The sequence below is a fragment of the Schistocerca gregaria genome, chromosome 1 (assembly GCF_023897955.1).
Source record: "Schistocerca gregaria isolate iqSchGreg1 chromosome 1, iqSchGreg1.2, whole genome shotgun sequence".
Taxonomy (NCBI): Eukaryota; Metazoa; Arthropoda; class Insecta; order Orthoptera; family Acrididae; genus Schistocerca; species Schistocerca gregaria.
This window is the reverse complement of record NC_064920.1, coordinates 164,497,767-164,515,080: the sequence shown is the minus strand read 5'-3', so window position 1 is coordinate 164,515,080 and position 17,314 is coordinate 164,497,767. Positions and strand designations below refer to the sequence as shown.

The 17,314-nt window shown below is 38.8% G+C and overlaps 1 protein-coding gene across 2 annotated transcripts in view; it reads left to right on the top strand.

Moving 5' to 3' along the window:
* LOC126336011 (protein HID1) overlaps positions 1–17,046 on the top strand; it is an 89,680-nt gene extending 72,634 nt beyond the window's left edge. Inside the window, exons 15-17 of one of the 2 annotated variants that reach the window (XM_049999501.1) lie at positions 9,680–9,810; positions 9,901–10,059; positions 10,192–17,046. In XM_049999501.1, the coding sequence (XP_049855458.1) occupies positions 9,680–9,810; positions 9,901–10,059; positions 10,192–10,255 (354 nt within the window). In that variant the 3' untranslated portion in view covers positions 10,256–17,046. Of the gene's footprint in view, positions 1–9,637; positions 9,811–9,900; positions 10,060–10,191 lie in introns of both variants that reach the window. The other variant, XM_049999492.1, reaches the window with a different exon arrangement.
* Positions 17,047–17,314: the final 268 nt, after the last annotated feature.

The window sequence follows — 17,314 nt, the reverse complement described above, 5'->3', positions numbered from 1 at the left end:
GGCAGGGATAGTTGTGAAAGCACTTATGTGATTTACAAACTAAGCTGCAACTACTGTGCTGCGTTCTACACGGGCATGACAGCCAACAAGCTGTCTGTCTGCGTGAATGTCCACTGACAAGAAACAGGACCACCTGGTTGCTGAGCACGCTGCCTGACATAGCATTCTTCACTTCATTTCAAACAGTTGAAAATCTGGAATGCAGTAACAGTGTGAAGTGGATAGATTGCTATTCACCACATAGAAGAGATATTCAGTGGCAGGCGGGCGCATTTAAAAGTAGAGTGTTGGAAAATACAGTCTTTTTGGACAAAGTCCTTCATCACATGAGAGACAAATGCACACACATTTACACATGCACAACTCGCACCCACACAGCCGCTGTTGTCTCGAGGCCCTGTGGTGTGACAGTACCAAGAGGTGAAAGTGGCTAGCTGTGCATTAGATTTATACATGTATGCATACATTTTTAATCTGACGGGAAGGTAAATCTTTATCACATAATTTGTTGCAAAGTGAAAGCTGTAACTAATCAATGATTTTGGGTCCTGGACCAGCACACATTTATAATCTATTGGGCACACACACATCAGTATACTTGGCTGTAGAGACAAGTTTCATAGGGGGAATAGAACAACTGAGGTGGTTTTCCATACATTGATAACATTGCATACTTAACCATGCGTGACCTGAAATATACTGTACAGAGAGAGGTGAAAGGTTTTTGGAGAAGTCCTGGCAGTGTGGCTGGGTGAATTCGTAGTGTTTGTGTGTTTTGTTCATGTGCCTGTCTGCCGGCGCTTTCCCGCTTGGTAAGTCTTGGAATCTTTGTTTTTAATATATTTTTCCCATGTGGAAGTTTCTTTCTATTTTATTTACATCACTGATATTTTGATAGACAAACCCACTCTTAAGTTTTAAGGAATGAACTGCAGTCTAACCTGCTGGTACTCCACAATATAAACCTAAAGTGGGTGGGGTACAATTTAACCCCCCACACTTCCATTACAGTATGAAATTAATGATTTGTTGATGCTTCAGGGTGTTTGCAGTAAGCCAGTGCCATATTTTAGTCAAGTTGTCCCATAAACGTCTCTTTTTTCCATATTTCATTCAGTACCTTCTCATTAGTTATTCAATTTATTCATCTAATTTTCAGTATCTTTCCATAGCATAACAATGCAAAAGCTTCTATTCTTCCCTTGCATGAACTGCTTTCAGTCCTATACGAGGTACACTCCAGACAGAAATTGATATTCATTTTATACAAATTTCTCATTTTCAGAAAAGCTGTTCTTGTATTACCAGCAAACATTTTCTGTCCTACTTAAGCCATCGTCTGGCAAAAATCAAACAATGGAAAATCCAGAATGGAATGTAACAATATTTTGAAAAGGAAAGTTGCTACTACTCACCATACAGCGGAGACGCTGAGTCACAGATAGGCACAATAAAAAGACTGTCACAATATAAGCTTTCGGCCAACAAGACCTTTCTCAAAAATAGATCTCTCTCTCTCTCTCTCTCTCTCTCTCTCTCTCTCTCTCTCTCTCTCACACACACACACACACACACACACACACACACACACACACACACACACACACGGAAACGCAGCTCGCACACACTGGCAGCATGGCTTCAGCTGCCAGAGGATGCAGTCCTTTGTGTGTGTGTGTGTGTGTGTGTGTGTGTGTGTGTGTGTGTGTGTATTCATTGTGCCTATATGCGACTCAGCATCTCCACTATATGGTGAGTAGCAACTTTCCTTTTCATAATATTGTTATTTCAGCCATCGTCTGCTGTTTTGCTGCCCAAATAGCAGAACTCATCTACTATTTGTAATCTCTCATTTCCTAATTTAATTCGCCATTATTTTTGTTTTAGTTTTATTAATATTCATCTTATAACATTTTCTCAAAGCACTATCCCTTCTGTTTTGCTGCTTCTCCAAGTCTTTTGCTGTCTGTGACAGAATTACAATGTTGTCAGAAAACTGCACAATTTGTATTTCTTCTTTCTAAACTTTAATTCAATTTCTAAATCTCTCCTTGGTTCCTTTACTTCTTGCTCAATGTGCAATTTGAATAACATAGAGGATAGGCTACAACTTCACCTTTGCTTTTGTGGCTTTCAGCTATTACAATTGCAGCATGGTTTCTGTACAAAACTTTGTGCTCCCTCTATTTTAACCCCTGCTACCTTCAGAATTTCAGAGAATCCATAAACATTGTCAAAACCTTTCTGTATGCATGGGTGCTGTAAATGTTCAATTGCCTTTCTTCATACTGTCTTCTAAGGTAAGGCAACAGATCAATATGGCCTCATGTGTTCCTACATTTCTCCAGTACTGACACTGTTCTTCCCCTATGTCAGCTTCTACTAGTTGTTTCACTGTTACATGACTTAATTCATGTCAGTGTTTTGCAGACCTGACATATTGAACTAATAGTTCAGTACTAGCCGCACCTGTTAGCACCTGTGTTCTTTGGAATAGTAATTATGACAGTATTCTTGAGGTCTGAGGTGTTTTGTCTGTCTGATATATCTTGCATACAAAGTGAATTAGTTTTGTCATGGCTGGCTTTCCCAAGTAAGGATCTCAATTATTCTGATGGCATGTCATCTACTCTGGGGACCTTCTTTAAATTTCATAGCTCTGTCAAGTTGTTCTTGCAGTATCATCTCTCTCAAACTCATCTTCATTTTCTCCCTCTTCTCTTTCTAGAATATTGTCTTAAAGTTTGTTTCTGTTATAAGATCCTCTATTTAATCCTTCCACCTTCCACCTTTCAGCCTTCTCTTCTTTGCTAAGCACAGTCTCCTCATCTGAGCTCCTGATATTCATACACCTGCTTCCCTTTCCTCCAAAGGTCTCTTTAATCTTTCTGTAGATGGTACCTAGGTATACTGCTTCTACAGCCATGCACTTGTCTGCCAGTCATTCCTGCTTAGCCAAGTTGAACTTTCTGCCACTTTCATTTTTTAGACCTATGTATTCCATTTTGCCTATTTTATTTGATGTATTTTTGTATTTTTGCCTTTCATCTAGTAGATTCAATACCCCATGTGTTATCCAAAAGTTTCTGCTGGGCCCTGTCTTTTTGCCTATTTGATCCGCTACTGCCTTTACTATTTTGTCTTTCTAGGACACTTACTTGTCTTGTACTGTGTTGCTTACATCTGTTTCAGGCAATAATTGCCTAACCTGTTAGAACTGCTTTGTAGTTTAAAATCTGGTTTTTAATATCTGTGTTACAATTATGCAATTTGTTCAAAACCTTGTGGTGTCTCAAGTCTCTTCCACTTGTCTGACCCTCTTTCATGATTTTTAATCAAAGTATTATCAATGATTAAATTGTGCTCGGTGCTAAATTTTACCTCGCATAGTCGTGAGAACATGCTGAAAAGTAATGCCTCCAAATTATTTATGTGAGAATTCTTAAATCTTTTTAAGTAAAACCAGTTTTATTTATATTCTACATTTTTATTCTTTGCGTCTACATATTTATTCCCCAACATAGTCACCCTGGCGATGAACACACTTCTCCCAATGAGAGTACTTTGTTGGGACTGTCACTGTAGAATATTTAATTTTGTTGGTAGACCCAAATGTCATAGTGCTAGTGTGTGGTTTGTTATTGTCATGCTGAATGAGAGGGTGCTCCATATGTGGATGAACTCCTCTGCAGTCAGAAACTCGATGGTGGCATGCTGTTTCCCCACACACCGACATAATTAATTTACACTTCAACATGTTGCACGATAAAATTTCAAGCCCTGTGGCTGTAAGAGGTTGGTAACTATGTATACATAGAGAATAAAGATTTAAAATGTTAATAACATTTGTTTAAACTTTAAGAGTTTTCACATAAAAAAATTGAAGGCATTATTTTCAGAGGACACATATATTTTTATTTTATTTATTTATTTATTTCAGACTATGATATCAAAACTGTCCCTCTTCCAGTGTTGGCTCCTGTCACTCTAACTTCCCCTACTAGTTTTTTGGTAGAAATATCATGGAAAACTGATTTCAATTTAGACACCAGTGGACTAAAAATGCTACTTCTGAGTGTTCAATGATCACGTATCAAGAGGTTATATACTTTCAACATACCAGTTAATCATTTAACTCGAGCAGGTACTTGCCCAACCAGAATAAAAAATTGGATGTGTTCCGAACTATATTTCTGTCAAAACTAGAAGTCTCCAACACACCAATGTTTATCACTGGTACTGTATGGCTAAATAAATCTGAAACTAGTGATTCACGGCTTAGGTGTCGCAAACTTCCTTCAGATCAGACAAGCTTCCAAAATTGCAACACATTCCCAGTCAGTGTCAATAATTAACTAATAATACCATTCCTGCAATCCAGAGAGAGTATAAGAACAAAAATTTCAACCTCATTAAACAACCAGAGAAGTATGCATTTTTAGCCATCTTGCTAACAGCAGCTTTGGCTGCTTTTGCTGATGGCTATCACAGCTCTTCCTAGTGACCAGTTTCTTGGCTTTTGTTGATAACAGCCATCAATGGATTGTCCGCCTTGCTGTGTCTCTTTCATCATCTTTGGCTCCAATTCCCTTTTCTCTTACGTATATATAACACAAAACACTTCATGGTTAAAACCTTATCATTAAGAAAATGTAAATTAAGCCTTTCCTGGTGGACAGTACTTGTTATCGTGCCATAATATTGTACTTGGGGCTATCATAATTCCTGGGAACAGAAGCACTCCACTTTGCCCTATCACAGTGGGTAGGATTTTGGGTAGACCGCCCTCATGTCAGGGCATGATGAAATGTAGTTAAAGCCCTGCTGAAGGTTGTGGTTGAGCTATTCAAGGGCAGAGTAATACGGGCTGATCAGAGGGAGTGCTGGTCAGTGGCCACTTAACAGGTTTACTGGTATCAAATGAGTAGACACCACAGAAGATCTGTGTATGGGTGAGCTGAATAGAATATTAGCTGTCACCAATGGCTGTGTAAGATTATCGGTATATTTCGACAACTCCTGGTTGTCACTGCAGATTTGGCATCCACAGGTGGTGAGGCTGTTAAGGAAGAGACTTCCTGACATGGAACAAGTGACAGGTGTCAAAGTGGAGGTACCGTTTGAGGTTGGTGCACTTGATATGAACAGAGGTATTTATGGAGTTATGTGAGAGTGGAAATTGACATATAGGAAGGTTGTTTGTTGAAATTGGAAGGACCAGGTGAAGTTGATTTGGGAGTAGGTGTTGATGTTATGAGGGAGCGCCGGCAGACAGGCACAATGAACAAAACAACACACACACACACACACACACACCCATCCGCACATACACAGACACAAGCAGACATATTTAAAGGCAAAGAGTAAGGGCAGAGATGTCAGTCGAGGCGGAAGTACAGAGGCAAAGAAGTTGTTGAAAGACAGGTGAGGTATGAGCGGCGGCAACTTGAAATTAGCGGAGGTTGAGGCCTGGCGGATATCGAAAAGAGAGGATATACTGAAGGGCGAGTTCCCATCTCCGGAGTTCGGATAGGTTGGTGTTGGTGGGAAGTATCCAGTTAACTCGGACGGTGTAACACTGTGCCAAGATGTTCTGGCCATGCACCAAGGCATGTTTAGCCACAGGGTGATCCTCATTACCAACAAACACTGTCTACCTGTGTCCATTCATGCGAATGGACAGTTTGTTGCTGGTCATTCCCACATAGAAAGTGTCACAGTGCAGGCAGGTCAGTTGGTAAATCACGTGGGTGCTTTCACACGTGGCTCTCCCTTTGATCGTGTACACCTTCCGGGTTACAGGACTGGAGTAGGTGGTGGTAGAGGGTGCATAGGACAGGTTTTACACCGGGGGCGGTTGCAAGGGTAGGAGCCAGAGGATAGGGAAGGTGGTTTGGGGATTTCATAGGGATGAACCAAGAGGTTACGAAGGTTAGGTGGACGGCGGAAAGACACTCTTGGTGGAGTGGGGAGGATTTCGTGAAGGATGGATCCCATTTCGGGGCAGGATTTTAGGAAGTCGTATCCCTGCTGGAGAGCCACATTGAGTCTGATCCAGTCCCGGGAAGTATCCTGTCACAAGTGGGGCGCTTTTGGGGTTCTTCTGTGAGAGGTTCTGGGTTTGAGGGGATGAGGAAGTAGCTTTGGTTATCTGCTTCTGTACCAGGTCGGGAGGGTAGTTGCGGGATACGAAAGCTGTTTTCAGGTTGTTGGTGTAATGGTCGAGGGATTCAGGATTGGAGCAGATTCGTTTGCCACGAAGGCCTAGGCTGTATGGAAGGGACCGTTTGATATGGAATGTGTGGCAGCTGTCATAATGGAGGTACTGTTGCTTGTTGGTGGGTTTGATGTGGACGGACGTGTGAAGCTGGCCATTGGACAGATGGTCAACGTCAAGGAAAGTGGCATGGGATTTGGAGTAGGACCAGGTGAATCTGATGGAACCAAAGGAGTTGAGGTTGGAGAGGAAATTCTGGAGTTGTTCTTCACTGTGAGTCCAGATCATGAAGATGTCATCAATAAATCTGTACCAAACTTTGGGTTGGCAGGCTTGGGTAACCAAGAAGGCTTCCTCTAAGCGACCCATGAATAGGTTGGCATACGAGGGGGCTATCCTGGTACCCATGGCTGTTCCCTTTAATTGTTGGTATATCTGGCCTTCAAAAGTGAAGTAGTTGTGGGTCAGGATGAAGCTGGCTAAGGTGACAAGGAAAGAGGTTTTAGGTAGGGTGGCAGGTGATCGGTGTGAAAGGAAGTGCTCCATTGCAGCGAGGCCCTGGACGTGCGGGATATTTGTGTATAGGGAAGTGGCATCAGTGGTTACAAGGATGGTTTCCGGGGGTAACAAACTGGGTACGGATTCCAGGCGTTCAAGAAAGTGGTTGGTGTCTTTGATGAAGGATGGGAGACTGCATGTAATGAGTTGAAGGTGTTGATCTACATAGGCAGAGATACGTTCTATGGGGGCTTGGTAACCAGCTACAATGGGGCGGCCAGGATGTTTGGGTTTGTGAATTTTAGGAAGAAGGTAGAAGGTAGAGGTGCGGGGTGTTGGTGGGGTCAGGAGTTTGATGGAGTCAGGTGAAAGGTTTTGTAGGGGGCCTAAGGTTCTGAGGATTCCTTGAAGCTCCGCCTGGACATCAGGAATGGGATTACCTTGGCAAACTTTGTATGTAGAGTCGTCTGAAAGCTGATGCAGTCCCTCAGCCACATACTCCCGACGATAAAGTACCACGGTCGTGGAACCCTTGTCAGCCGGAAGAATGATGATGGATCGGTCAGCTTTCAGATCACGGATAGCCTGGGCTTCAGCTGTGGTGATGTTGGGAGTAGGATTAAGGTTTTTCAAGAAAGATTGAGAGGCAAGGCTGGAAGTGAGAAATTCCTGGAAGGTTTGGAGAGGGTGATTTTGAGGAAGAGGAGGTGGGTCCCGCTGTGACGGAGGACGGAACTGTTCCAGGCAGGGTTCAATTTGGATAGTGTCTTGGGGAGTTGGATCATTAGGAGTGGGATCAGGATTATTTTTCTTCGTGGCAAAGTGATATTTCCAGCAGAGACTACGAGTGTAGGACAGTAAATCTTTGACAAGGGCAGTTTGGTTGAACTTGGGAGTGGGGCTGAAGGTGAGGCCTTTGGATAGGACAGAGGTTTCGGATTGGGAGAGGGGTTTGGAGGAAAGGTTAACTACTGAATTGGGGTGTTGTGGTTCCAGATTGTGTTGACTAGAATTTTGAGGTATTGGGGGGAGTGGAGCTGGAAGTGGGAGATTGAGTAGATGGGAGAGACTGGGTCTGTGTGCAATAAGAGGAGGTTGAGGTTTGTTGGAAAGGTTGTGGAGGGTGAGTGAGTTGCCTTTCCGGAGGTGGTAAACCAGGAGATTGGATAGTTGTGGGTCAGTATGTGGTTGGCTAGGAGTATTAAGAAAGAGGTGGTGAGTTTGGCATCAGGACGACATTGGCAAAGGTAGTGTTGCATGGGCACAAGTTCATTGGCATGGGGGAAGTTGGTGTACATGGACGTTGCATTTGCACTGACCATCGAAGAGTCTGAAGATAAAAAGACAGGAACTTTAGAGAGTGGTGAAGGAAATGAGCAGTGCCTTGAATGTGGGATTGGAGGTTATAGACAATACTAAGGCCTTGACAAGATGCTTGTATGTTGAAGTGTTGGAAAGTTGCCAAAGATTATCAGCAACATAGTCACTATGATTCATGATCACTTCGGTAGTGCCTTTGTCAGCAGGAAGGATGATAAGGACTGGACTGGTTTTCAGGTTAGAGGTAGCTGTGTGTTTCATAGGAGTGTTGTTGAACTCTCTGGGGAGGAATTCAGGAAAGGGAGGTGAGGCCAGGATGGAAGTGAGGAATTCCTGAAAGATTACCAGGGTATGACTGTGTGGGAGAGGAGGTACCCAGTTGGAGGGAGGTTTGAACTGTTTTAAGCAAGGTTCTATGTGGGGTTCTGGTTAGCTGCTGTCAGTCGGGTGTATGGTGAAGAAATTGTTTGCACTGCAGAGAATGAGTAAAGAAGGAAGGTGTTCAGCGTGGTTTGGGGCTAAAGGTGAGGTTTTTCGAAAATGCTAAGACTTCTGCAGGGGCCAGAGCTGTGGCAGAAACGTTGACAACAGTGTTACAGGATGGGTACTCAAGAGTAGTGCATTTTATGAAGGGTCGAGGAAGTTTTGGGGAATGTAAAGTGTGGAGTAAGTCAGTGAAGCATGGTAGGGGAGCTATGAGGGATTGATTGGGAGGTGGGATTGGTGGTGGGGGGAGGGGGGGGGCAGAACAGATTGGAAGGCTTTTTATTGGCTGTAAGTACTCTCATGTGGGCATAAGAGAGCAGTAGCTGGGACTGCTTCCTCAGACAGTGCTTGGGGTGCCGTTCCAACTGTTTAAGTGCGAGGGTTCCTGTTGTAGTGAAGCCATTCAGGTAGTTGTGGTTACAGAGTCAAAGGATTTTGCAGAAGTAGTAGATGCTGTCAAGTATGATTATGAAGTAGCAGATAGGTGAGAGTGAGGGGCTGATGGAATTGGAACAGAAAACGATTATTGCACTGGGATGGGTGATAACCTGAGATGCCAATTTTAATGTCAAGCTGGTTGGTTGGGGTTCCATGTACCAGACAAGATTTCAGAAAGAGGATGTGCGATTGGAATTTTTCAATGAGAAATGACTCTTCAGAACTTTCAAAGGTAAAATGGGTAGGAATTCATGGTTGGAGTCACTTAAAAAGAAAAATTGAAGATAAGAAGTTGAAAACTTATGGTCAAAGTGTTACAGCAGAAATAATAATTTATTAGATACTTAATATTTTATTCCCCTGTATTACCTTTCTGGTTAGTTTACCAATGCTTCAATCTTTTGTTTATTTCTCATTCATGTTGTGTCTTTTATTACAACAGTGCACAAATTTCCACTGTCATTAAATATCCAGAAGAAACAATTCTATTTTTTTTTCACTGAATGTAATGCACCCTCTACTTGTTATTGTACCTCTTCCTGCCACATCATTATTAATTTTTTTTTTTTTTTTTTTTTGCTTTCATGGTTATCATTTATTATTTTATGCCTTTTGAATATTTGTTTGTTTTGTTTGTTTTTAATTTATGTTGCTGACACATTATTTGCATGAACTTAGCGACAAAGCATCCGGCTGACAGAAGCGCACTCTCTTGTCCAGGGGAGTGTTGGAGGTCAGTGGATACCCACAGCTGAGTGGGTAAATTCTTGGAAGTGTAAACTTCCTTTGCAAACAATAATGAGGCTGCTTCAAGTCTTGGTACCTCAGGTTGAGAAGATATGTATTGACAAGTAAGTCACAGTATATCACTTTATAGTTGAGCAATAGCACAAATTTTATCTATTGCACTAGTCTGAGGCTATTGTTTGTATATTTTGTAGGGGACTGACAGATGAAAGTGAGATCCTAAAATTTCTGCAGCATGGCACCCTGGTAGGCCTACTTCCAGTTCCACATCCAATTCTTATTCGAAAATATCAAGCAAACACTGGAACTACTACATGGTTTCGTACTTATATGTGGGGTGTTATTTATCTACGGTTAGTATGTTAGATTAATCTATGCTTTGAATTCTCTCATTAAAATAATATACTAAAAGGAATAGTACTAGAATTTATCAAGAAACAAAAAAGAGTCTTTTATTAATTTGTATCGATTTGTTCATCTTTCAGGAATGTGGATCCACCAATATGGTATGACACAGATGTTAAATTATTTGAAATTCAGCGAGTTTAATTTTCCACATTTATTTTAATATACCTGATAATTATAACAAAAAAAGGCTGAATATTTCAAATTAAAGTTTGTAGAACAGAAGATAATTGAAATATTTCTATTTGATAGTAGATACAAGAAGAATATTTATTTATTATGAAAAATAAGAATTGCCTGTAATACACAGAGCTGAACTATTAATTTGTGCCACTGTACAGTGCAGGTACTGTGAACTATTTTTGAGAGTTACCGTTCATTTGATGCCACTGTTATCACAGATGTTTTTGCCACATATCTTGTGAAATCTTTGATACATTTGTGTTGTACTCATTTATATTTTCCCCAACTGGATGTCATACTTTTTTCACTACTTCACAATGCACTGCAAGAGTTTGTTTCTATACTTAATGCTTCTTTGAAGAAATTGTACACCTATACATAATTAGTTCAGTAACATCTCAAAATATTGATTTAATGCTTCTTATAGTTAGTATTTATTTATTTTTTACTTGTATCACTGCCATGTATCATTTGATTTGCAAAAGAGGGGGCAAGGGGATACCATAGCACAGTATACCCGATATTGTTGGTGCTGAAGAGTGCCAAATGATAGTGCAGCCCTTGGTTACGATGCATATCAAAGTGGTTTATACTATTATTGGTCTTTCCTCTGTCTGTTGTTCTGAATTGACAGTGATATCTGTGTGTTAAGATGTCCATTTTATTAATGTGGTATGTAACAGTTTACGTAAGGTATTTATGATACACCTGCATTTCATAAGTAGTAAGTATCTAGTCAAAACATTTTATGGGAGACCCTATGGTTTGGAGTCAAACATCAGGGATTCTTCTGTAAGCTTATAGCAATGAGAATTCATTGCTAATTTTCATACATCATTTGCATTAGGCATAGCTTAATTACTCAATGAGAGAGACAGTTTTCAGTGGTTGTATTGTATGTACCTGCCTTTTATAGTTAGTTGACAGCAGTATGTTGACATTTCTGTCGGCATCTGTTGCAGAGAACACATTTGTATAATGCTGTACTAAGAAGTTATTCAGTGACACATCTTGTCAATAATAATTTATAAAGTTCCTAAGCAAATAATTATTTTGTGTTAAATATAACAAATATGTTTGTCACTCAGACAGTAGTGTATATTTTATGATTCACCTGAGAAACTTACTTAGTTTTATAAATAAAAACTGGCATCACAAAAATACCCTATTCAGTTCCTGATGTATAAGTATGTACAATTGTGCAGGCTTCAAGTTTCCGTGGTAATAGAATACAGAACAATCAAGTGAAATCCAAGAAGAAAAGTAGAAAATGACATCAGTTCAGGTTAGCAAATAGTTTACAGTGTTGTGTGTTATTCATTACATATTATTATTATGACATCAGAAGTGTATAGAATTGTGTGTGTAATCAAACAGAATGGTATAAATATATTTAGAGAGAATTTGTGTAGCAGGAGTTGAGGCTATTCCAAGAATAGCTCCTAATTATACTTAAAATCCATGCATTTTAGTTTTCTCCTGTAAAGCCATAAATGCTAACTCTTCACTTTCTCCATTCTTTGTCTGTGTGTTAATTCAGAATCATCTTAACATTTTGCAGAATATCACCTACCTGTACCTCCATTTTCTGCTTACTTGTATTCATCATAATTTGTTAATGTTCCTTCTCTCATATTTTACTTTGATTACTAATAAGTTGGGTTGACAATCAGAGACACTGCAGGCAGAGGTTGCCATTATTTTTTAACAGAGTATGTTCTGTGGACCTGGTCAATTATGCATACTCTGACTGTGACTGCTGGTCTTCATTGGTATTATTCTCAAAGGTGGTACTTTATTTTCACATTTCTTCTATGGTTTTACTATTCTTCCAGATAGTTTCAGTTTGTATCATCTTGTCAGTAATTTCTTCGATATTTTTATGTCAGCCCTACCAGTGCAGTTCAGGATCTCATTTCCCTGTCTTTCGTGTGATTTAAACATAATCAAACTGTTCCTTAATGTTTCTCTATCAAGTTTTTAAATGCACTCCATCTTAAATATAGCAGCTAATGGGTGCTGATGTACTCTTCTCTCATTTATTCATATTTCATTTAATTTTTTCCAGTTCTCACTGTGTGGCATGTCCTGCTGAGTTAGCTAGTCAATGCTCTTACTAGCTGCTTGACCTGTTGCATACCTTCTCGCCAACAATTTTTATTGACATCTCAGGAATGAGTCTTTTGCCATGATTTCTATTTCTTATAGTACTGTTTGTTTGTTCTGGTGTAGGATTTTGAGAAATCAATCCTTAATTTTAACATATTTTCTACCTTTCGCTTTCTTTCATCCAGAGCCTCCATGGCAAATACACTATGGTACTGAAAGTTGCAGACTGTGTCAGTTTTTACAACATATGGTAATGAATGGATTGTGGTAGCCATTACAATTCACTGTTTTAATACAGGTAGTGGCAGGAATTGATTGTTTTGGAAAAAGTAACAGAAAAAATAAATAAAGTAGAAAATACTTGTTTAATGCAATTGCTGAGCGAGCTATTTCATTTTTATGTAACTCTGTTAGCATGTGGATTGTTTATGTACACAAAGTATATAATATTTTGGTTTGTAACTCAAAGACAATATTGACAGAGTTCTGATAGTGGATTCAGTTTGTTTCTATCAACTATACTAATAAATAAGACAATGCTGCTAAGGCATCAATGTGTAGCCTTCTAGACAAAACCACTGAGGATAAGAAATTAAATCTTCTGAAAAAATACGTGTTGTGAATTAAAATGAAGACACTCAGACTAAAGAAATGTGCAATTCCATGTTATTAAAAGTTGATTTATTCTTATAACAAGGTTAACGTCACAAAGTCAAAACAATATTGGATACCAGTGCTATGGTTTTATGAACATAAATAATTTGTTCAGGTAGACTTTGATTCTTCCTACAAAATTATTTTGCTAACTTGCACCTAGCTGTGCAATCAAAGGCAGTAAATTCAGGAATGTAAAATTTGGAACACACAAAATGCACCCAGAAAAGATGGCTGTAAATTAGGATTTGTGCAAAACATTTCAAAATTATTCTGCCGATGATATGTTCCAAGGAAACTACCATCAATGTCATTCCTCTGCCCTCTCTCGTAAAATGCTTATTGTGTAAAGGCTGCTTCTGTGTACATGTGAATTTTAGAATACTAAATACATACATCAATTTTAAAGATTAACTCTGTACATATCACAGTGTACAAACTTGAAGATGCCTTTTATTAAGCATTTTAATATATAACATTGAACAACAGATTTATTGCTTCATCTGTTGAAATTTTGTTTACAATGTGAAATATGTTACAGTGATGGCATGATAATTACTGTATTACTAAAAATGGATATCATGTAGCGGAAAAATCTGTTGATAGTGTTGTGTGTGTAGCATTTGCTATTATGTAGTATATGTTGTCAATGTTCTGTTATTAAGTTTGTGCACTATTATAATGTAAACTTAATTTATTAGATTTGCTAGGCAGGTTACACATAATGGTGGACTAGATTTTGTGCTTTGCTTTGTGTGTGTGTGTGTGTGTGTGTGTGTGTGTGTGTGTGTGTGTGTGTGTGTGTGTGTGTGTGTGCACCCGCATATAAATTTATTCAAACTACTTCCTTGACAGCATTGATGTTTGTATTATGTTTCAACAGATTCCTAAAGTTTTGAAGATATATCATTATATGCACCAGATTAAAGACTATTTATTATGTGTCAAGAGTTCACTCTTTTCTTGATATTTATTTCCAAACATCATGCTACAACATCGTATCAGGGTTAAATGATTGTTTTCTCACCATGTTGGGAAGTCTTAAATAATATCAAATACACCTGAATATCTTAGGCACCTTTTGCATCCCAGTCCCCCATCATTTACATATTTGTGTAGTGTAGCATTACTCAATTTTGGACATAAGTTTCTTCAGTTGAAAAATAAGTTAAAAAGGATTCAAAAGCTCAGATACTAGCATAACTTCAGTTACATATGTAGCTTGTTTGTATTTCTCAGTTGAATTTGTAGAAGAATTAATTGTTCTAGCTGGTGTTTCCTAACTTTGTTTTTGGCAGATAAATAATAACTCGTCAGTTGAAACTGGAACAGATGAGAGTTGGTCAAACACATATGCACTGCAGAAAACTGTGACACTCAAACTTTTTCATTTCTTGTGTGTAATAGGTTAGGTAAAAGAACAAAGTCTGGAAAGAGAGCTAAATGTTGCCCAACGCCCAAATTTAATGGTACATGGAAGCGATCAATATTGTTCTAAGCAGAAATTAATCTGAAGGTTGATTTGGGCACTACTGTCATCTACTATGCATTATCCTGGTGCTGGATATATGTGCCCACCTTTACCAACCTTAGAAACAGTGTACTGAGTCAGTCGTAGAATTACTTACAAACTAGGATAGAAAACTAATCACTTGTTAGGTTCATATTTTTGCATGATTAATAATCTGACAAATATGAAAAGCCATTTATGTGACATAAAAGAACCTAGGTGCCCAGATATTCAAACCCCAAAACCTTCAGGTTATTATTCTGAGGCTTAATTCAAACTACTACCAAGCTATTTAATGTGTGGATGCATTGCCGTAAACAGTTGTCTAAATGGAGTGATATTATATTTTGTTGGAAGGATTGGCAGTAAACTGAGAAGTCCTAGTACATATAGTACCTTATATTAGTCCTTCAATACTAATCTCAGAAATTAGATGCTGTCTTGGATTTAATATTCTTGCAGCCCAATATCCATCTTCTGTGTTCCCTGATCCTATAACAATGAATGTCAAAGGAAATGTTGCTGAGGGACATTCTACAGCACTGCTATAAAGGAAAATAATATCTGCAAATGGAAGATAAAGTGGACCAAATATTTAAAAAAACAATGATGAGTTTAATTCAGAGAAGACAAAAGATGATAACAATTAATTCATAGAGTAATTTGTTTTCTGCAGAGTGATGTAGAGTAGTATTATCAAAGTAGCATCACCTACACACAGTCTGTTTCAAAATCAACATTCTTTGTTTGCTATATTAGATGTGTTAAAGTGTACATTCCACTTATTTATACTGAGTACTGAGCTTGGATAAAATGTAGCAAGGAGTTGTATTATATCTTAATTTTCTTAAATGTGTTTGTCATTCATCTTGTACACTGCTGGAAAAAATAATGGTGCACTCTCAAGAACTGTTTCACTTTAAAAAAGACTGTAGTAAGAGATACGGCAGTGTTGTTATTGTGGTCGATTTAATGCAGCTATCTGTGTTAGTCTATCCTGGGCAAGCATCATCATCTCTGCATAACTACTGCAACCTAGATCCATTTGAACAATCTTACTGTAGTCAATCCTTGGCCTCCCTCATACAAGTGCCCCCCCCCCTCCCCCATTTCCCACCATTATGAAACTGATAATTTCTTGATGTCCCAAGATGTGTCCTTACAAATGATCCCTTCTTTTTATCAAGATGAACAATAAATTTCTTTTCTTCCCAAATTTGATTCAGTAACTCATTTGTTTCAAATAACTTCCTGGAATTCAGCCAGGTAACACTTTCAGCAACCGCCAATATTTCGGCGGAAGAACACCCCACCATTTTCAAGGCATCGCTGAAAGTGTTACCTGGCTGTATTCCCGAAAGTTATTTGAAAGTTGTATATGGCAGGAGAAACAAAGGTCTCACATTTAATAATTCTGGTGTTTGACACTTCACAGCATGCAATATCCCAACAGTCACATAAAAAACATCTTGCACCAGTGCTCTGCTTCAACAGTGGTTTCAGAACTTACATCCTCATGGATGTAGTAAACCTTTTTTTCTCTTCTCCCACACCCCCTTTCTTTGCAGCCAAATGTGATGCGGTTGCATCTTGGGTAACTGCACTAGTACTGCTCAGCAGATCTGTGCCGCACGAATGCAATCATCAGTCTTATATAGGTGGGACTTAGTCATACCCTGACCACAGAGGCTGGCTTTGAATTCAAGGGAAGCTGAGGTCAAATTCGTCAGCAGCTAGCCAGGTTTAGGTTTTCTGTGGTTTCGCTAAATCAGTTAAATCGAATGCAAAGATGAGTTTTGACAAGGTACTTTGCTGAATTTCTTCCCCATCCTGGTCCAGTATGAGCTTGTGCTCCATCTTTAAAGACATTGGGTTGTTAATATCTTAATATTTCTTTCTTCATTCGTGCAATGTTACTGATGAAATACACTTGTGCTGTAAAATGCGTATGGTATGTTCCATAGACCCATGCTGAAAGCATTGAAATAATACTGAAGCAATGTGATCAACATATCTGCACCCCTCAACAGCCCAGTTGAGCTACTGTAATGCCCATTGGGCAATTTTATTCAAATAGGCTTAGGTCTGCAACAGATGCACACAAGTGTTGTGATGCCATATATAGCTACATCCTAACATCTCTTCTGACTCAACTATTCACTTCTAACAGCGCAACAGTGACTGCCCCAGCACATTACTCAGTAGCACCACAACCTCTCTAAATGCACATATTATCTATATTCCACAGAACACAGAAAAAATTAGTGTAGAGATATTTTTCCAGCAGTGTACAGACAAAACATCAGTATCTAATGCTGTTCATGTTGCACCTTTATATTGTGTAAGTTTTGGATAAATTCCTTTTTGTCTTAATTTCAGAGTTATTTTATGTAAGACGTCGAGTAAATCATACTTTGTTAAATTTTGTTTTCTTTGTGCAAGTAAAACATGCTTCCTATTAAATTTTGTTTTTCTTTGAGCAAGTTTATTGCATTGTATTTCCTTTACTTTCCAGCTGGCAATATGCATAAGTTACTTATATACTGAATATTATTATACCTTAAAAAAATTTAAGCTGTTTTCATACTTACATCACCCAAACATAGGAACTTACATACTAGATGACATAGATTTACAAGTATAGGCCAAAAATGAATCTTATGAGAACTTGGGGAGAGCCATTAAGGGAGTAGACCAGTTGCTACTTGATTTTGGAACCGATAGTCATGATATTGTTTTTTTTCTTT